The sequence below is a fragment of the Antechinus flavipes genome, chromosome 4 (assembly GCF_016432865.1).
Source record: "Antechinus flavipes isolate AdamAnt ecotype Samford, QLD, Australia chromosome 4, AdamAnt_v2, whole genome shotgun sequence".
Lineage (NCBI taxonomy): Eukaryota > Metazoa > Chordata > Mammalia > Dasyuromorphia > Dasyuridae > Antechinus > Antechinus flavipes.
Window position 1 is genome coordinate 176,126,942 of NC_067401.1, and position 23,065 is coordinate 176,150,006.

The following is a 23,065-nucleotide window of genomic DNA, read 5'->3' on the forward strand; positions in this document are numbered from 1 at the left end:
ATACAAGCCCAAAGTGGAGTTAATACACCAATCACCTGTGACCAACTAACAGGTAGGTGTAGGTTCATATGCAGACACTTCAGTACAGATTAATTACCCCATAGCAGCATATAAGCAAATTGCTTCTGCTGCTATCAAAGCATGGGGCTTTCTCCCAGGTAAAGAAGATAGAGAAGAAGCCTTCACGAAATAGAGCAAAGTCCAAATGAACCTTTTGCTGTTTTTGTGGGATGTCTGCAGACAGCTGTCATATGAACTATTGGTGAAAATGCAGAAACTGAAATTATGATAAGACAACTTGCTAAAGAAAATGCTAATGAGGAATGTAGAAGAATTATAGTAGGACTACACAAGGATGCTCCTTTAGAGGAGATCATAAGAGGCTGTGCCACAGTGGGCATAAATACCTTTTATACTCAGGCTATCATGCAAACTTCCCAAGATCAGAACATGGGAAGACAGGGTCTCTTTTGGCAAGGGAACTTTCAGAGAGACTTGTCAATGCTTTCAATGTGGTAAAGTAGGGCAAGTGAAAGCTCAATGTTGACATAGAGACAGGGTGGGAGAACAGAACCCAAAACCCCATGTCCAAAATGCAACAGACACTTCCATTGGACATCAGAATGTAGACTGATTCAGGGAAATGGGATGTAGGGGCCTAGCCCCAGGGCCCAAAGCAAAACATACTTGAGACATGATGGCAGCCAATGCTACACCCAGAAAGTCTTTAGAAGTTCAGTACTCAGATCAATCAACCAAGAAGCAATCTGAAGGAGAAAAGGATTACAATTGGGGAGAACAGAGTTATAATGCAGCTGGGATTACTGAGATATCCCCTGGAGAGGTGAAATTCTCTCCAGCCTATGGATCCATTGCCTCCAGGCACAGTAGACTTGATCATTTCACCTCCTGAGAGTACTTACAAAACAGTGTTCATCCATATACTGATGTGGGAAACTGGGGAATGTGTAGATAATATTCCAATTACTAATACAGGTAGACAATGTGTGACTTATCAATCAGGAGAAGTAGTAGCATCAGGTTTATTGATACAGGCAATCTGGAGATAGTTGCACAGATTCTGACTCCAAGCAACAGAATCCAGGAATATTTTAGACAGTAGCTGTGACAGCTGACCCTCCTATGTTCACTAGCTATATAAATGGCATACCATTAAAAGGATTGGTAGACAAAGGTGCAGATTGTACAGTCATTAGAGGTGCCAACTGGCCCAGTCACTGGTTAAAGATTAAGGCAGGCATTTATGTCTGGCATAGGAGGATCAATAGTAGCTACCCCTTTGAGATGGACATTTGAAGGTGAAACAGGAGTTTTTACTCCTTTTATAGTTGAAAAAATTCCCATCAATCTGTGGGCAAGAGACATTTTACAACATACTTCCTATTCAATGGAAAACTGATACACCAGTGTGGGTAGAACAGTGGCCCTTAGCTAGTGATAAAATTCAGGCCTTATTAGATATAGTACAGGAGCAACTTGACCAAGGACACTCACAACCTTCTCTAAGTCCTTGGAATTCCCCAGTATTTGTTGTAAGAAAGAAATATGGAAAATGGAGGATGTTGACTGATTTAAGAAAGGTAAATGAACAGATGGAAACTATGGGAACTCTTCAGCCTGGACTTCTATCTCCTATTCAGTTGCCTAGAGAATGGCCTCTTTAGGTTATAGACATTAAGGATTGTTTCTATTCTATCCCTCTAGATAAGGAGGATATGAAAAAATTGCCTTTTCAGTGCCCAGTGTTAACTTAGTTGAGTCTTATAAAAGATACGAATGGACAGCAGGAAAAGCAAGTTATGAATAAAATGTCTTCTATTATTATACATGTATTTTCTCTCTATGTGTCAACTGTATGTTATTCCTGCTCTTACTAGAATAAGAAAAGTATTTCCAAAAGTAATGTTATTACATTACATGGATGATATCTTAAGATGTGGACCTGAGGAGCAAATGTTAGAAGCATGTCTACAAAAGACCATAGAAACACTAAGGAACTACAAATTGCATATAGCTCCAGAAAAAATTCAAAGACATGCTCCTTTTCAATATTTAGGACATGAATTATACCCTAAAGTGTTTACAATACAAAAACTTTCCTTAAGAACAGAGAAGCTACAAAAAGTTATCAAACTGTGCATACTGTTTGATCCAGCAATGTTTCTGTTGGGCTTATATCCCAAAGAAATCTTGAAGAAGGGAAAGGGACCTGTATGTGCAAGCATGTTTGTGGCAGGTCTCTTTATAGAGGACAGAAACTGGAAACTGAGTGGATGCCCATCAATTGGAGAATGGCTGAATAAATTGTGGTATATGAATATTATGGAATATTATTGTTTGGTAAGAAATGATCAGCAGGATGCATCTTTATTATTGAAAATCCTGTTGTTGTTTTTTTTTTCCAGGTGTGGTTAAACTCAGATTTTCACAGTATGTCACAGGAGCATTCTGACCTCGATTGCTCTTTAGAATACATTATTCCATTCTCTCATGCTGTGTTGTTTGAATTTCTTTTCATTTGTATTTGAAGATCTTTCTCCCAACTGCTTTTAGAATCTTGTTGTTTCTGAATTGAATTGTTAAATGTAATCACTATGTGTTTTATAATTTTCATTTAAGTGGTTTGCTTCTTTGGGGTAGAGATGTGATCTGTAAATTCTTTTAAATGGTATTCCATTTTCTATATTTAGAAGTTCTGGGCAATTCTCTTCTATTATTTTCTGCATTATGATATCAGGGATTTTTGTCGTCATGTTCTTGTGAAAGATCTATGACTCTTAAGTTGCTTCTATGCATCCTGTATTTATATGTTTTGCTTGGAAAGAGTATTATTCTTTAATGTTACTGTTTTTTGCATCTTCTCTTATAGATTATCCTTCATTTCTGTGGACTTATATTTCTAATCTTTTGCTCTCACTATTATTTCTTTGATGAGAATAGCCATTGTAGAGTCCTTTTTTATTCTGTTCATTTTTGTCATGAATGCCATAAATTGTGCTCTCATAATTCTTACTTCTCTTTTGAAAAACTCAAGAACTGACTGCTGTGATTTTTCTGTCAAGTTCCACAGGGTATCCTACTTCATCAAGTGTTGCATTCTTTTTTCTTTATTTTGCAATGTCTATTCATAGATATCTGAACTTGCTTACTAGCTCTGGAGGTCATATTTCCTTCTGTGGTTCCTATTTTTCTTATTGATTTATTTGTTTATGTTCAAGGTCCTTTGAATTTCCTTCTTTCTGAAATCTGAAATTAGGAAAGGTGAGGAATAAGAAGGAATTAGAAAGATTTAAAGTTCTGGTCAGAAAGAAAAATTATAGTTTTGAATTATAGAGCTGGATTAAGAGTCTCAAATGATTATCTCTGTATGTGGCTTATTTTCTACTAGTGTGCACTTGTTGATTATCTCCTTCTAATAGTAGTTTCTTTCCATATCTCAAAGAATCTCAGCCTTCTCCTACACTGAGCATTTCAGAGGTCAGTAGTGTAGGTTTCTGCCTTTTCTCCCCAAAGTTTTTGAGTGGACAGAACTGCTTCTAGCCAGTTGTTTAGTACTTTCCTGTTGGAATCCTTACAAAGTGCTAATTTAGCATGGCACTTAGCAAATCCTCTAGCTCACTAATGTATTTAAGTACTCATTGGAGTTCACACATTTGGGAGATTTCAGGGTTTAGTAAGAGATATCCGAATTCACACCTCCCTTAATCCCTGCCTCCAGAAGGAGGAGTCAACCTTTGGGAGATCATATATAAAGAGGCTCTTAGCTTCAGGTTGGAATTACTTCAGAACATTACCAAGAGTTGGAGAGGAGCACTCTGGGAATCCTACAAGCCCACTCTTGGAGGCAAGAGAAATTCATTCCATTTTCCACCTGGCTGGCTGGAGGCTGAAGGACAAATTTTTGGATTTGGAGACATTCAGAGGGAGCTCTTGGAACCAAGCAGAAAGACAGGCCTCTAAGAAAAACTAACCGGGGCTATTTTGGAGGAAGCAATAAAAGATCTGAACTTTTAGCACCTGGCGCATTTGAGTAATTATTACTTGTAACTGAAACTAAGGCTGCCTCCAGAAAACCTCCCCAAGAAACCTGCTCTCCCAGAGAGAACCATCTTATTATTTTAAAGAAGAAAAATACCACACTTTCCTTCAGGATACTTGAAGGAAAGCTGCTTGGGCTTCTGTCCCCTCCCCTCTGATGTCCAGCACCACTTCCTAGATTCTTTGGGTCATCACCACAGTTAGTTCAGAGAGTTTCTATACTATAGGTATAGGATTGTCCATACTGGCCCCTGTAGGTCACAGCTGTTCGTATATGTTTGTCTGCTAAAGTGCTCACTAGCTGTGACCCTTCCCTTGAAGGATGGTGCTACCTTTTGTGCTATGTATATAAGCACATTTATATATCCTGAACTTGATATTCTCCAGCACTGAAAAGAAAGAGGGGGAGATTGGGTTTTATCTCTATGTTTGTTTCTTTGTGGGTGTGAGCGACAAATAGACAGAAGAGAAACAGAGAGACAGAGAGAGAAATAGAGAGAGAAACAGAGTGAGAGAGAGAGACAGAGACAGAGAGACAGAGACAGAGAAAGAGAGAGAGAGACAGAGACAGAGACAGAGACAGAGACAGAGACAGAGAGAGATTTGGTTCTAATACTGCTAGTACAGCCTCAGGGCTAGCAATGTGGCAGGTTGGAGAGCTCCTGAGCGAGCTCAATTTCAGTGAACATCAATTCATTGTTGGGGGAGAGGGGTTAACTTTTTTTTTTTAATTCCAGATGTCCAAAGAGACAAAGACAAGCTGAAGTCATTTTTCTTTGGTATGTTATTCCTGTTCTATAGTGATTTGAGAGGTTGTAGGGAATCAAAGAAATTGCCTAGTCTCCTATCTTGTTGCTCACATGACTCAGTATAAAATCATTTTAGTTTAGCTCTAACATATAGTATGTTTGTCATTTCTTTATTAAATTCCATTCTTCTGAAACAAGTAATTTAATCATTGGAAGCTCATCCCTCTAATAATATCTATTTTAAACCAGACTGAGTCAGTTTTTACCACCATTACCACCCCCATTGCCATTTCTTCATTAGCAGGATTCCACTGAGACTCTTTAACAAAGATCTTTGCTTCCAAATATCACATTTACTCCCATTATCTCTGAGTAACACTGTCATTTTATCTTCATAGGATCATTATGACTGGGGTCTGCGAGCTATTAAATCTGTGCTTGTATTAGCTGGATCTCTGAAGAGAGGAGACCCCAACCGACCTGAGGAACAAGTCTTAATGCGTTCTCTCCGAGACTTCAACATCCCCAAGATCACAACTGATGACATGCCTGTGTTTATGGGACTGATTGGAGATATCTTTCCTGCCCTGGATATTCCCAGGAAGAGAGACATCGACTTTGAAGGTTTTATAAAACAGGCAGTTTTAGAACTAAAACTTCAGGCTGAGGACAACTTTGTGCTCAAAGTAAGTGACATTACTCTCCCTTCATAATTTCAGAATTCATAAATTCTATCTTTTTCTTAAATGTTTCTTTTGCTCATGAATTTTTATTGGTTTTGGATTCTAAGGGTAAGCTGATACACAAATATTTGATTAATGATGAAGTTTTAAGAAAAGTCACCTCCTCTTTTTTATAGAGGTAGGAAGTTGTGGCACTAAGATATCCCATATCCAGTCAGACATAGATGACACGTGGTTGGCATTTGAAGAGTTTCTTTTCTTCCTTAGTTTTATAGTTCAAATCATTTCAACTTTATCCCTCATTTTCTCTTCATTTATTCTAGACTCAGAAAAAGAGGTCTTTCTTCTTGACTATATCAGTTTTTCTAATTGTGCCTTTAATCTCATCCTCTCCTATCTCCTCTAGAGAAAAATTTCCCCTTCAGTAATCTATTCCCCAGGCCTAAATTTCAACCTCTCCTTATCTGTTGTCTCCATTTCTGTCTACAAACATGTCTAGATCTTCCTTGGTCTTTTAAAAAATTATTTTGCCCATCCCTTCAAGCTATTATACTATTTTTTACCTCCCTTTTACACTCAAACCCTTAGAGAAATCTGTCAATACTATTTGCCTTCACTTCTCACTTTCCATTCACTTCTCAATTCTTTGCCATCTGATTTATCCCCAACATTCTACATTCTAAAGCCACCAAAGATCTCTTCATTGATAAATCAATTGGCTTTTTTTTCAATCTTCAATCTTGATTTTTCTGCCACATTTGGCCTTTTTGATTACTCTGCTCTGGGAATTTTCTCTACCTTCTATTATTCATGACATTGATCTGTTTGGTTCTCTTCTTACCTAATTGGAACTTCTCAATCTACTTTCTAGAGCATTATCTATGTCCTAACTACATATGATTATGGTCCCAAATACTTTCCTATAGCATCTTCTCTCTCCTTCCCACTTCTCTCTTCTCCCTTCTTTTCTCTTCTTTTACTGTTTTCATTATTTTTTATGGATTCCACTATCATCTCTAAGAAGAAATTGAAAAAATTTTTACATGACTTCTCTCTTCATCTCTCTTCTGAGCTCTAGTGCCAAAATAACATCTAGTATTTCATAGATAACTCATTCAGTACATCTAAAACAAAATCGCACCACCATTCATTATGTCATCTAAGTTCATAAACTCAGAACCATTTCTAACTTTTGACTATCTCTAAAATAACTCTTCCATCCACCTCCTTAAACACCATAACTACTCTAGATCCAGTCTTCATCACTTTTCACCTGATAGCAATAGCTTCCTCTTTGGTCACCCTACCTTGATATTTCCCTCTCAAATCCATCCTATACAAAACTGCCAAACTGACATTTTTAAAACACAAGTCTGACTATGCTCAGAAATTTTCAGTGATTTCTCATTGCCTTTGAGATAAATAGAACCTCTTATGTTTGGTATTCAAAGTGTTTCATCATCTAATTCCAACCCAAACTGACTTACTCCTTCTTCATATCTGCCATTCCACCTGCTGCTTCCATGACTTTGCATAGGACTCCCTGTGCTTGGGATGCTTTTCCTTCTTACTTTCTATCTCTTAGAACCAGGACTTCTTTCAAGGCTCAGTTCAAGTGCCATCTCTTTCTAAATATGCATCCTTATTGCCTCATCCTCCTGATGCCCTTTTACATTTTATATAGATATAGTACTCAAGTAGCTTTGAAATTGTTAAATTCCTTCCCCTTCATACTTCCCACTAGAATATTAGCTCCTTGAAGAGAATTTGTATTTATTTCTCTAACATCTAGCTTGGTCTTGGAAACAAACTAGGCTTAATAAATGCTTGTGGAATTGCTTGATGGATTCCCTAAGTCAAATATTATTTCAGGTGGTACAGCTAGAAGAACTCTTGGCAGTGCGACACTCTGTGTTTGTTGTGGGGAATGCTGGTACAGGCAAGTCCCAGGTGCTGAGGTCTCTGCATAAAACATATCAGAACTTGAAACGACGACCAGTCTGCATTGACCTCAACCCCAAAGCTGTTACTAATGATGAATTGTTTGGCATCATCAACCCAGCCACGCGAGAATGGAAAGATGGTAAGAAATGCCTGAGACCAGAGGGAAAACACTATACTTACTCTAAATAGTATATTGTTATTTAGCTACTGCCAGACTGAATTAATTTTCTTTATATTCATCAGTTAGGAATATTGGCATGAATTACAAAGAAGAAAAAACATAAGATAGGCCCAATGAAGGTACAAAGAGGACACAGAAGGAGAAAGATGCCATTCTGATTGGAAAGAGAACTTTCAACAAATTCTATTTGTTCCTTTAAGCTATATTATATTTATTCTTTCTCTCCTTCTGGGTAATCTTCTTAAGCCTTCATTTGAGTGGAAGAAGAAATTGAAGGAGATATAGAATACATAAAAAGCAGTTGCCCTATACTTTAGTCATGCCATGTCACTGAGAATCTGTGGCAGTTAGGGATGAGAGATAAACATGCTGTTAAGTGCTGGAAAATTTAATGGTATTGAAGAGCACTGTAGTCCAGTGATGTCAAACTCAAATAGAGAAGGATTTCTACAGAACACAATATATTGACTTAGAAAAACTTAAATTAAAATTATATATATATCATATTTTTATTTAACTTATTTTATTTAACATATTTTAATCTGGTTCAGCAGCACTTGGAAAGTTTGAGGCCATGAGTTTAATTCTTCTGAACTGTAGTCCATCTTCCTATCAATTACTATATCTCCCACAAACCAAGAGGCTGTTAACAAGTAGAAAGTTTCAAAATTGACAAAGAATACATTCCCACAATGATTTATACTGAGAAGTGCCGAAAACAACCACCTAAAAAAAGCTAACAGAGAGGCTTCCTGGAGTTTTATTCACATTTATCTCAATTCTCTTACTGAGGACAATTGTTAGTCATTTGGAGAAATTCTTCTCTGAATTGGGTTTTATAAGGAAGAAAATGAGGGGTATTTATCATGAAAATATATTAATCTCTTAACAGCTTTTCTGTTTGACTTTCTCAGCACTTGTCAATCACTCCCACTATTTCTAATAGAAGTTAACATTTATATAGAAATTTTAGATGTGAAAAATGCCTTACATGCTACATCATTTAGTCATCACAACAACCATGTGAACAACAACTATTAACATCATTATTTCAGAGATGAGGAAATTGAGATTAATGGCAAGTGAGCAGTTTATCCAGGATCTCATAGTTGGTTAATGTCTGAGACAAAATTTGAACCCAGGTCTTCCTAATTCTGAGTCTAGCACTCTGAGCACTGCACCATCTTGTTACTTCTTTTCTTTAATCAGATTGATTTAATTTAATGAACATGCTTTCAAGGGCTGACACTATGGAGAATGAAATATCTCAGGATGTTTCTCTAAACTTTTTATTTGTTTTCACTTATTTATCCAATGATCCCATTTTAGTGCCACAAATTCCTTTGGAAACTAATGAACTTATTCACCAGTGCCTATGCAATATAGAAAGTCAATATCATATAAAGACTGATATTAGAAAGAGGCAATGTGGTATAGTCCATAGATTGCTGGTCTCAGAGTCATAAAGATATAAGTTCAAATCCTCTTCTGGCGTATACTGGCTATATAATTCTAGGGGAAACATATAACCTTTCAATACTCTGAGATAATTTTCTAAGACTGTAAGATGAAAAAAAGATACAAATCTTTACTAGTGGAGGACCTTCCTTACTAAGTAAAAACACTGATGCCCATAAAATCACATATCTAGTTTAAAAAAATAAAAAGAGGGCACAAAGAGGTGCCACTTTCTTGGTCACTTTTATGTGGCAAATACAGGGTAGAATATCAATATTACATAGGAGGAGCAAGTTTAAATGGCACATACACATCTTTGCCCTCTTCCTCCCCCAATATATAGCTTTACACTCTCTCTCTCTCTCTCTCTCTCTCTCTCTCTCTCTCTCTCTCTCTTTCTCTCTCTCTCTCTCTCTCATATACACACACACTCACTCTCTCTCTCTCTCTCTCTCTCTCACACACACACACACACACACACACACACACACACACACTTCATATTGAGAGACACTAAAACCTACAACCTTTAAAATAATGTAACAGAGAGAAGGTGCTTTATTCATATTTATTTAATCCTCCAATTGAAGACAGAGAAACCCATTGCTTATCATTTAGAAAAGTACACACACACACCCACACACACACACACACACACATTTAAGGTTGAGGGAATTGGGAGCTAAGAAGTTTGCTTTTAAAGCCTTTTATAATTTAGTCCTAACCTACTTTTCTGCTTCCTGCATTCAATAGTTCAACCACTCCACCTCCTTTCTTTCTTTTTGTACTGATTGTCCCTTATGCCTAGAATTCATTCCTTCTCATTTCTGCCTCTAAGAACTTTCTTTCAAAACTCAATTAAAGTTTCACTTTGTACATGAAATATTTTCTTATGCCCTCAACTGCTAATGTCCTCATGTAAAAGAAAAATTATCCAGGAATTTGTATACATGGTTGTTGTCCTTTGTTTTTCAAGAAAACCAAAATACCATTATGTTAGATTCAAGTTACAATGTGTCCAACTGTGACTGAGTACACCAAGATGTGCTCAGAAGATTCTGGCACAGGTTGAGCACAAATATCCCGTATAAATATTTGGAGAGGTCTCTAAATTTGCAAATCTCATAGGTTTGTTTTTGTCTTTGTTTTTAGTTACTACAATTCTACTTTGCTTATAGAGAGCAGTATTTTCTTTGATGTAGACATGCCATGCTGGACAGTTCTCTGCAAGTGTTGCCCATGACACAATATATTCCAAAATTCTTCAGAGAGACCTTGAAAATGTCATTATATTGCTTTTTCTGATCTCCATGAGAGCATTTGCCTTATGTGAGTTTTCTGTAAAATAGTCTTTTAGGAAAACATATACTTAGCATTCAAATAATGTGATAAGTGCATCAGAACTGTGCTCTGTGATAGTTTGTATACTTGGCAGTTCAATTTGAAAAAGAACCTCAGTGTTCAGTACTTTATCTTGCCAGGTGATCTTCAGAATCTTCTTAAGACCGTTCAATTGAAAGTGATTCCATTTCCTAAACTGATACTGGTATACTGTCCAGCTTTCACAGGCATATGACAATGGAGTCAGTATAATGGCTCTGGAGACCTTCAGTTTGGTAGACATCCTAAAACCTCTTTGCAACACTTTCTTTTGGAGCTTCAAAACACTGAGTTCGCTCTAGCAATGTGAACATCAACCTCATTATCTGTATGTACATCCTTGAAATATATATTGCCAAGGAAAGTACACTTATCCACAAAATTCAAAATTTCTCCAATTCTTGTAACAAATATTTGTTATCATGCAGTGTTTTCTGGTAGAGAACTTCTGTTCTTGGTATTGTTAGTCCAAAAGTAGCACGAGGCAGAAAATCAATCCATACTCTATTGCATCACAGCTTAAAAGGCTGCACTGAGTGCCCAATCATCTGTAACCAAAAAGTTGTACATCAACTCCCCCTCCACTTTAATCATGATTTTGTAGTCTTTTCAAGCTAAGTAATTTACCCTCAGTGTGTTAACTAACTTTGATGCTATGTTCATCCTCACTGAAGATGTCTAACTGAAAATATAATGCTAAAAGCATAGGAACAAGCATAGACTTGCTTTACTTCATTGATGATGTCCAGTATCCAGAAATCAGGAAAGTGTGCTGTCATGAAATTGACATACAATACTAATGAACTTCTCCAGACAACTAAATTTCACCATAATTTTCCATAAACCCTCATGATTGACAGTATGACAGACCAAGGACAGATCTACAAATGCTGTATATGGACCTTTCTTCTGCTCCTGGAATTGTAGAGCAGCAAACACCATGTTGATCACTCCTTGGCCCTTTCTGAAACCACACTAGCTCTCAGATAGATGACCATCTTCCGGGTGAAGGATAATCCTATTAAGGAGGAATCTTGCCAGCAATGATTAAGAGAGAGAGCCCTCCTTTGACTGTCAAAAGATAATTTTTCTTTTAATGGAGGCATCTTTTAACATCATAGGGGTTACATGGGGATAATTTCTTCTTGACATATAATCCAGAAGATTTCAGTCAGTTTGTTTATAAGCAATGGACCTCCTGCCTTGTAAATCTCAGCTGAAATAGAATCAGCACCAGGTGCTTTTTCATATAATAAAAGCCTAATGATATTCAAAACCTCTTCTTCAGATAGAAATTCAGCTACAGAAGGATTGACTTCAACTTGAGATATGTGGTCAATGGCTTCAGGAGTGCTTGTGATGATTTGTTGACAACACTATGGAAGTGTTCAGCCCATCTTTCCAGGATCATGTCATTATCACTAATCAATAGGACTCCATTAACACTGAATGGTTGGCATCATGAAAGCACTTTGGATTGTTAATATCAGCATAAAAATAAATTTTATCTGTCTTCTTGTTGAATCAAGACCCCTTCATCTGATTTTCACTTGTACTTTACTTTTAATGAAGTTAAGCATTGCTTTCTTAGAGACAACCAATTGTTAAATCCTGTAGAATTCTTGTTTTTCATTTAGCAGCTTCTGAATTTTCCCATCATTTTTGTCAACCAAATATTGATATTTGTGAATATTCTGACCCCAAATAAGTAAATGCAATGCTGCACATCAGTTCTCTGAATGATGCTCACTCCTTTTCTGTTCCACTATTGCCCACTGTATTTTGGCTCAGCTTTCTCTCCAAGTTAGCAAGAAACTCTACCTTCTCAGAGAAGCTCTCTAATTGGTTCACATCTTTTGTAGTCATCTTGCCTTGGAGTCACTGCTTTTATTTAATGCAGCTGTTTGGCTTAGAAAAAATAAGTCTGATCAGTTTAGCATTCTACTCCATACATTGTCTTTGCTCCTCTCACATCTGTCTATCTTTTCTACTTATAGTAATATAGTCTTTTAAATGTCAGTGTTTGCTGCAACAATATGTGCATGCCATTTCCTTGTGTTTAGGTAAATGGAACATAGTGTTGGTCATGGGAAGATCATGAGATGCACAAGTCTGTAGTAGTAGTAGTAATATACTGTTGCTATTGCTCTTTCTGACCCTATTCTGCCTAAGGACTTCCTGCTATGTCTAGTACTCTTACAACAAAGTCATCCAGAATTACAAGCTTATTCTCTTTTAGCACTTTGATGATAAGAATCTCCAGGTATTCATAAAATTTTCTTTGACCTAAGAGTTCCTTACCATAAAAACATATGCACTGCTGATTGTAATGTGGTTCTTTTTTGCAAATGACAATTACCATAATAAGCCTGTTGTTCAGGCCTTTTGGTAGGCATACAAGCTTGTTGACTCAATACTAACTAGCTTGATGGTGGTCCCCTTCACTACAGTCTCTTCAGAAAAAGGGATATGCAACTCCAACTTCAGTAAATTGGCCTTGATTGGCCAGCTTTGTTTTATTCAGGGCTTCTATTTGGATGCGATACCTGAATTCTCTTACAAGAGCTATTTATCTTTGAAGTCTCCTGAATTTCATGTTGTTCATAAGCATGCACACATTCTATATACTAATGGTGAGTTGAATCATCTTTCCAAAAGTTTTTGTACATGTTTTTGTGTTTCAATTGCAGAGTGAAATCCCCATCTCCTACACAAAGCAGGCTAGGGTTACAGAAGCATAAAATTTTAGGACACTTTTTCAAGCCCTTTCCTTACATCAATGAGGTACGTAAAAAGCTGTTCAGTCATTCAGAGAGTTGCTGAGTCCTATGGTTATTCCAGTCTAGTGAGAAGATGATCATAGCACTCCATAGCACCTACTGCCAATAGAACAAATTGTTCTCATCCATCTCTTCCACAGAGGGAAGTTTTAATATGCACAGGGTAGACATCCCCTAATTCACCAAGAGGTTTAAGACTCCTCAGTTACCCTCAATCTGGTTTAGTCCATCTTCTGAAATAGTTTATAGAGGGTATGACCACTGAACATTCTACAGCCTCTTGGAGCCACAAGTGAGAGTTGGATGGATCAGTTGGACACCAAATGTGGATGAGCAACCCTAAAAGAGCTTAGCAGCCCTCGTATTAGAGATACTAATCTTCTTTGAACATACCTTATACTATACTCATGTATATGTATACATATATGTAACATATAAATACGTATTATATCTCAGGATATACATGTTGCCTCCTCAAATAGAATATAAACTCCATAACAGCAGCAACTATTTCATTTATCTTTGTTTCTCCAGTGCATTACATAGTTCCTGACACATAATAGGAGCTTTATAAATATTGACTGGTTGATAGACTGATGACTTTTTTTTTTTTAGGACTTTTTTCATCAATCTTGCGTGAACTTGGCAATATAACACATGAAGGGCCTAAGTGGATTTTACTGGATGGTGACATTGATCCAATGTGGATTGAGTCTTTGAACACTGTCATGGATGACAACAAGGTATAATTGAGGTCCAAAAAAAATTCTCTAAGTCATCCTTAAGTGTTGAAATACAATTGATATCTCTATTTTTAATTGAATTTCAATTTTTCAACCAACAAAAAATTTTCTCTTCCTCCCATTTTTCTCTATTCATAGTAAACAAAACAACTAAATCTATATAACAAATATGTATAGTCAAGCAAAATAAAGTCACCCATTGGCAATTCTTCTGTCCATCACCTCTCAATTAGAAGATCAGTATTATACTTCATCATCAGTTCTCTGGAATCATGAATGATTCTCCTATTAATGAGAGATATTAAATATTTCAGAATTGTTTGTTTCTAAATGTTCTCATTGTATAAATTATTTTTCTGATTCTGCTTATTTTATTCTGCATAAGTTCATACAAGCCTTATCATGTTTCATGGAAATTGCTTTAAAGGAAGTATGTCTAAAAATAGCTTTTCCTAGGATCACTAGCTATGACTATAACACAGTTTATTTTAATTAGCAGAGCATATTTTTTGTTTGTTTTGATTTGGTTTGGGTTTTTGTGAGGTGGTTGGAGTTAAGTGACTTGCCCAGGATCACACAGATAGTATATATATTAAGCAAGTATGTATCCTGAGGCCAAATTTCAACACATATCTCAGATTCCAGGGCTGGTGCTCTATCCACTGCACCATGTAGCAGCTCCAGAACATGTGTTTCAAAATTAATAAAACTGTCCCCTTCAGAATAGCCAATATATTTATTATTGCTCAAGATATATTTGATCATCACAACAACCCTGTGAGGTAAGTACTATTGTTATCCCCATTTTATGGATCAGGAAATTGAAACAGAGCTACTCTCTGACATTCCCAGAGCTAGTGACTGAGGAAGGACTTGAACCATATATTCTATAATTCAGTGACACTAGCCTCATTGTTGTTCTATGAATAAAACATGTTTATCTCTCAGTTGTTGACATTTTTTTCTGGCAGTCCCTCATGCTTGGAATGTTCTCTCTCATATCTATAATATTGGCTTCCCTGGATTCCTTTCAGTCTGAACCGAAACTCCATTTTCTAGGAAGCCTTTTCCAATCCTTTTTCATTTTAGTGCCCTACTGCTGTTATTTTTTCCCATTTATCCTGAAAAAATTTGGTTGTAAATATTTTATATACCCTTCATTTGACTGTGAATTTTTGGATATCTTTTTTATTTCTATTTAAATTCCCACTACTTAATACAATGCCTTACAGATAGTAGATGCTTAATAAATGTTCATTGATTAATTAACTGAAATCATCTACTCCCAATGAGCTTACCTTCAAATGGGGCAGACAGGTCCATATAAAATGCTATGTTATATGTACAACACAAACATAAATTTAACAAACACAAATGTAATCAAAGGGATTGAATACAAGATAGTTTTAGAGGATGTCTGCTAGCAACTGGAAGAATCAGGGAAGGTTAATGCTGAAGGTTGTACAATGCTCTCATGCTTTCACAATCATCAGTGAAGTAAAGCAACTACTTGCCAACATTATGGTGAGGATCATAATAATTCTGAAGTACTTATCCTTGTCCTTGTCTCTTAAGTGCTTAATACATGCTTGTTTCTCCTTCCTAATAAAAATTTTTTCATGAAAGAAAAGGTCAAAAAAAAATCTCAAGGTAAATAATGAAAAAAAAAAAAACTTGGAAGAAACAGTATGTAGTAGTACCAGATATCAAACTATACTATAAAGTAGTATCATTAAAACAATTTCCTACTCATTATAAAATAAAGAATATTTTCAGTGGACTCAGTGGAACCATCTGAACACATTAAATCTAAATCAATCTGGACCTAAAAGGTTGATATTTGAAAAAACTCAAGTTTGGGGGGGCAGAGCCAAGATGGTGGAGAGGACACACTTTTCTTTCTGACTTTCTCCTCCAACCTTTAATTAGCAAATCCAACCTCTAAATTAGCTCTGGACTGACAGAATCCATGAATAGTGGAAGTGCAACAAATTATCAGTAGAACATAATTTGAAAGATCGCCAGAAAAGGTCTATTTTAATTGGGAATAGAGAGAGGCAGGCCAAGCGCCAACAGGCTGAGCACAGATGCCAGCACAGGCAGGATAGAGTCCTGGGCAATGCGGACTTCACAGGGCAGTGTAGACTCCACGTGGTGGAGAATGTATGGGGAGGAATCTACAGCAGTGTTCACTACTCTGCCCTGATTGTGAGCCCATAGATCAGCAGAGAAATTATAAAACATCCAACACAAACACAAAAGGTAAATAGTGAACCCCAAAATGCTAGAATCTAATGGGAACTGGCCACACCCACCCAGTACCAGGAGTGAGTCAGCACTGACCCAACACAGCTGCCGCCTCTTATAGAAGAAGCTACAGCTTGTAGAGGAATCTTGGAAAACCTCCCCTGCCCTAAAAGCAAACCTTAACATTTTTTTTAAATGAGTAAAAAAGCAAAGAGACTCTGACAATAGACAGTTTTTATGGTGAAAGAGAAGAATAGATTTCAAATCCTGAGGAGACTAAAAGCAGATTGTCTCCAGATGAAGCCCCAAAGGGTGATATAAATTGGTGCCCACACAAGGCTCTCCTAGAGGAAATTAAAAGGGATCTTAAAAGAGAGCTAGAAGAAAAATGGGGAAATGAAATGAAAACTTTGCAAGAGGGTTTGGAAAAGACATACAACTCATTAAAAGATAGATTTGATAAAATGGGAAAAGAAAACAACTCCCAGAAAAACAGAATTTGTGAAACAGAAAAAGAAAATAACTCTCAGAAAATTTAATTGGACAAATACAAAAAGAAGTTTAAAAAAAAGTAAATGAAGAAAATAATTCACTAAAATTCAGAACTGAACAAATGGCAATGAATGACTCAGTGAGACAACAAGAATCAGTCAAGTAAAAGCATAAAAAGGTAAAAAGAAAAGAACTCTTGAGAACTGTATTTCTGTTATGGGTATACATAGAGAGTGCATGAATAATCTGATTTTACTATTGTTAAAAAGAAACTAGAAGCCAGAAAAAAGGGGAAAATGGAGGCAAAATTAAGGAAATTACAACTCAGGAAGAGGTAAAGAAAACCTATTATAATTGAGGGAAAAAAGGGAGCGTGATGAACCACTCCCAATGAGCTTCAAATGAACTTCAAATGGGGCAGACAAGTCCATATGAAATGTTGTTATATGTACAACACAAACATAAATTTAACAAACACAAATGTATTCAAGGGGATTAAATACAAGGTAGTTTTAGAGGATATCTGCTAGCAACTGGAAGAATCAGGGAAGGTTAATGCTGAAGGTTGTACAATCCTCTCATGCTTTCACAATCTTATTCTCATCAGATTTGGCTCAAAGAAAGAATATTAGACATATTAGTTTTCACCAAAAACTTCTCTCACCTTATAGAAAAGCAGAAGGGGAAAGGGGAAATAGAAGAGAAAACAGAAATAGTAGAGGAAAGATATAAAAAAGGGGGAGGATCTCTAAAGCAGGAAGACTGCCTGAGGCAAGTTGTGCTCATAAGTAAAATACTGGGGAAGAGGGAAGGGAGAAAAGGAAAGAGAAAAGTATAATTTAAGTTTAATAAGATGGCAGGAAATACAAAATTAGTAGTTTTAACTTTGTGAATAGGATAAACTCTCCCATAAAGCACAATCAGATAGCAGAATGGATTAAAACCTAGAATCCTACAATATGTTGTTTACAAGAAACACATTTAAAGCAGAGTGATACATACAAAGTAAAGGTGAAAGGCTGGAGCAAAATTTATTATGCTTCAAGTGAAGTTAAAAAAAAACAAAACCAGGGGTGGCCATCCTTATCTCAGATCAAGCAAAAGTAAAAATTGATCTACTTAAAAGCGATAAGGAAGGAAAATATATCTTGCTAAAAGGTACCATAAATAAAGAAGCAATATCAATATTAAGCATAAACACCAAATGGTGTAGCATCTAAATTATTAAAGGAGAAGTTAAGAGAGTTGCAAGAAGAAATAGACTATAATAAACTATAATAGTGAGAGATCTCAATCTTACACTGTTAGAAATAGATAAATCAAAACACAAAATAAATAAGAAAGAAATTTAAAAGGTAAATAGAATACTAGAAAAGTTAGGTATGATAGATCTCTGGAGAAAATTAAATGGAGACAGAAAGGAGTATACTTTCTTCCCAGCAGTTCATGGCACCTATACAAAAACTGATCATATATTAGGACATAAAGACCTCAAAATCAAATGCAGAAAGACAATTTTTTTCAGATTACAATACAATAAAAATTACATTCAATAAAAGGCCAGGGGAAAATAGACCAAAAAGTAATTGGAAACTAAAAATCTCATCCTAAAGAAAGAATGAGCAAAACAGCAATTCATAGACACAATCAATAATTTCATCCAAAAGAATGACAATAATGAGACAACATACCAAAATTTGTGGGATGCAGCCCACAAATGCTCCTAGAGTTGCTAGCAAGGTTCCATAGAAAAAGGTCAAATTGTCTGAAGAAGATGAAGATGATGATGATGAAGAAGATGATGATGATGACTTTGAAGATGAGGAAAGTGAAGAAAAGACCCCTCCAGTAAAGAAATCTATTCGTGATACTGCAGCAAAAAAATGCACAAAAGTCAAACCAGAATGGAAAAGATTCAAAGCCATCCACACCAAAATCAAAAGGTCAAGAATCCTTCAAAAAGCAGGACAAGACTCCCAAGACTCCAAAAGGACCCACTTCTCTAGAGGATATTAAAGCAAAAATGCAGGCAAGCATTGAAAAGGATGGTTCCCTCCCAAAAGTGGAAGGCAAATTCATCAACTATGTAAAGAATTGCTTCCGGATGTCTGATCAGGAGGCTATTCAAGATCTCTGGCTGTGGAGGAAATCTCTTTAAGAAAATAAGTTTGAACAGTTTGTTAAAATTTTCCGTCTTATTTCTGTAACAGTTGATATCTGGCTGTCCTTTTTATAATGCAGAGTGAGAATGAGAGTAATAAGGGAAAATTTTATATCTCTAGATGCTTACTTGCCTAAAATAGAGAAAGAGATAAATGAATTGGGTTTGCAACTTTAAAAGCTAGAAAAAGAACAAATTAAAAAACCCCAGGCATGTACCAAACTTGAAATTCTAAAAATAGATCAATAAAATTGAAAGTAAAAAAAATTTGAATTAATAAATAAAACTAATAGTTGGTTTATAAAAAAAACTAATCTATTTTGTTAATTATTTTGATTAGACCTTAAGATATAACCCTTGATTAGAAAAAGGAAAGAAGAAAATCAAATTGTTAGTCTCAAAAATGAAAAGGAAGAACTTTCCACCAATTTAGAGTAAATTAGAGCAATAATTAGGAGTTACTTTGCCCAACTTTATGCCAATAAATTTGACACCCTAAATGAAATGGAGGAATATCTACAAAAATATAGATTGCCCAGATTAACAGAAGAGGAAATAAATTACATAAATAGTCCCATTTTAGAAAAAGAAATAGAATAAACTATTAATCAACTCCCTAAGAAAAAATCCTCAGGATCAGATGGATTTACATGTGAATTCTACCAAACATTTAAAGAACAATTACGTCCAATTCTATATAAACTATTTGAAAAAATAGGGAATGAAGGACTTCTACTGAATTCCATTTATGACACAGACATGGTACTGATACCCAAACCAGGTAGGACAAAAAGAGAAAGAGAATTATATACCAATCTCCCCAACTAATATTGATGAAAAAATCTTAAATAAAATATTAACAAAGAAATTACAGAAAATCATTCTCAGGATAATACATCACAACCAAGTAGGATTTATACCAGGACTGCAGCGCTGGTTCAATATTAGGAAAACTATTAGCATAATTGACTATATCAATAACCAAATCAACAAAAGCCATAAAATCTCAATAGATGCAGAAAAAGCATTTGATAAAATCCAATACCCATTCCTATAAAAAAACACAAGAGAGCATGGGAATAAATGGACTTTTCCTTAAAAGAGTCAGTAGCATTTATTTAAAACCATCAGCAAGCATCATATGTAATGAGTATAACTTGGAGCCATTCCCAATAAGATCAGAGGTAAAACCAGGTTTCTCACTATCACCATTATTATTCAATGTTGTATTAGAAATGCTAGCACTAGCAATAAGAGAAAAAAAAGAGATTAAAGGAATTAGAATAGGTAATGAGGAAACCAAATTATCACTCTTTGCAGATGATATGATGGTATACTTAGAGAAACCTAGAGAATCAACTAAAAAACTATTTAGAAGTAATCCACAAGTTTATCAAAGTCGCAGGATACAAAATAAATGCATATAAATCATCAGTATTTTTATACACCACTAACAAAATCCAACAGCAAGTGATATAAAGAGAAATTCTATTTGAAATAACTGTCGATAGTATAAAATATTTGGGAATTTATCTGCCAAGGGAAGGTCAGGAACTATATGAGCAAAACTACAAAACATAAATAAATAAAGTCAGATCTAAGCAATTAGAAAAATATCAAATGCTCTTAGATAGGTCAAGTGAATATAATAAAGATGACAATACTATCTAAATTAATCTATTTATTTAGTGCTATACCAAACAAACTCCCAAGAAACTATTTTACTGACCTAGAAAAAATAAAAACAAAGTTTATCTGGAAGAACAAAAGGTCAAGAATTTCAAGGGAATTAATGAAAAGAAAAGCAAATGAAGGTGGCCTAGCTGTACCAGATCTAAAACTATATTATAAAGCAGCAGTCATTAAAATCATTTGGTACTGGATAAGAAAAAGAGCCATTGATCAGTGGAATAGGTTAGGTTCACAGAACAAAATAGTCAATGTGTATAGCAATTCTAGTGTTTGACAAACCCAAAGACTCCAACTTTTGGGATAAGAATTCACTATTTGACAAAAACTGCTGGGAAAATTGGAAACTAGTATGGCAGAAAGTAGGCATTGACCCACACCTAATACCAAAATGGATTCATGATCTAGACATAGAGAATGATATTATAAACAAATTAGAAGAACATAGGATAATTTACCTCTCAGATCTGTGAAGAAGGAAGGAATTTGTGATCAAAGAAGAACTGGAGATCATATTGATCATAAAATAGATAATTTTGATTATTTTAAGTTAAAAAGGTTTTGTCCAAATAAAACTAATGCAGACAAGATTAGAAGGGAAATAATAATCTGGAAAAACATTTTTACACCCAAAGGTTCTCATAAAGGCCTCATTTCTAAAATAGAGAATTGGCTCAAATTTGTATAGTTCAAGCCATTCTCCAATTGATAAATCATCAAAGGAAATGTAAAATTTTCAGATGAAGAAATTGAAACTATTTTAGTCATATGAAAAGGTGCTCCAAATCAATATTGATCCGAGAAATGGAAAATAAGACAACTCTGATATTCCACTACACACCTGTCAGGGCAACTAAGATGACAGGAAATGGTAATGACCAATGTTGGAGGGGATGTGGGAAAACTGGGATACTGATACAATTGTTGGTGGAACTGTGAACATATCCATCCATTCTGGAGAGCAATTTGGAACTATGCTCAAAAAATTATCAAACTGTGCATATCCTTTGATCCAGCAGTATGTCTGCTGGGCTTATATCCCAAAGAGATCTCAAAGCAGAGAAAGGGATCCACTTGTGCAAAAATGTTTGTGACAACCTTTTTTGTGATGGCAAGAAACTGGAAGCTGAGTGGATGCCCATCAATTGGAGAATGGCTGAATAAATTATGGTATATGAATGTTATGGAATATTATTGTTTTGTAAGAAATGACCACCAGGATGATTTCAGAGAGGCCTGGACAGAGTTACATGAACTGGTGCTAAATATAATGAGCAGAACCAGGAGATCATTATACACAGCAACTACAATGATCAACTTTGCTGGACATGGCTTTCTTCAACAATGAAATGATTCAAAACAGTTCCAATTGTTCAGTGATGAAGAGAGCCATCTACACCGAGAGAGAGGACTGTGGGAACTAAGTATGGTTCACAACATAGCATTCTTACTCTTTCTGTTGTTCTTTGCTTGCATTTTATTTTCTTTATCAGTTTTTTCTTTTTTCTTGATCTGATTTTTCTTGTGCAACAAGATAATTGTATAAGTATGTATACATATATTGTATTTAACATAGATTTTAACATATTTAATATGTATTGTAAAGCCCGCCATCTAGGGGATGAGGTGGAGGGAAGAAGGGGAAAATTTGAAACAAGTTTTGCAAGGGTCAGTGTTGAAAAATTATCCATGCATATATTTTGTAAATAAAAATTTTTAATAATAAAAGGAATATGGATTGTTGAATGAAGGATGTAATGACTTAGTGTAAAGTAAGGGGTTTTAGTTATTATTGTTGTTGTTATTATTTACTGTTATTAGTATTGCTGGCATTTCTTTACTTCTATATATGTATTGATCTCATTTTGTGCTTATAATAATCCTAGAAGTTGTGTTATTATTATCCACATTTTATAGATCACGAAACTGAGAGAGAGTTGCCAAGGGTCTGTGTGCTAGGAACTTTCTGAGGCGAATTTGAATTTGAAGATTTCTGTCTACAAGTCCAGTGCTCTATCCACTGAACCACCTTGCTGTCTCTAATCCTCTCCAAAACCACTATGTTGGGTAAATGAAAAAAGATACAGCTAATGCTGGAGAGGAAAACAGAAGTTGTAGCAGTGGGAGCTGATAAGAGGAAAGAATATGAGAGGAAACAATACAAGACAAAAGGGAGTTCATTGATTATGGATCAGGAACTCGAGAGGAATTGGAGGAATTCCAATGGAATATGAATAGGCCAGAATTCAAAAGACTAGTTGGTGGGGTTGAAATAGGCTTCCTCTAAATGTCCAGTTATTGATAAGAAGAAAAGTAGATGAAGCCAAAGAATATGTAATACAAGATAGTAGATAAGTAGAAAATTTCACAAAATATCAGGTAGATTTCCTGGTAATATTTTTCATTCTTTTCCTTTGTTAAATAATGTATAAATGTCATCTTGAAAATATCATTTGCTATAACTGAATCTTAAATGAAAAACCCTATAGTTTGTGTTAT

At 35.4% G+C, this 23,065-nt stretch overlaps 1 protein-coding gene and 1 pseudogene across 1 annotated transcript in view; both read left to right on the forward strand.

The window, feature by feature from the left end:
• Nucleotides 1-23,065, forward strand: part of DNAH9 (dynein axonemal heavy chain 9) — a 581,066-nt gene that overhangs the window by 268,952 nt on the left and 289,049 nt on the right. Inside the window, exons 31-33 of the mRNA XM_051995550.1 lie at nt 5,207-5,494; nt 7,364-7,574; nt 13,850-13,977. Coding sequence (XP_051851510.1) covers nt 5,207-5,494; nt 7,364-7,574; nt 13,850-13,977 — 627 coding nt within the window. The remainder of the gene's footprint in view (nt 1-5,206; nt 5,495-7,363; nt 7,575-13,849; nt 13,978-23,065) is intronic.
• Nucleotides 15,391-18,965, forward strand: LOC127559216 (nucleophosmin-like; annotated as a pseudogene).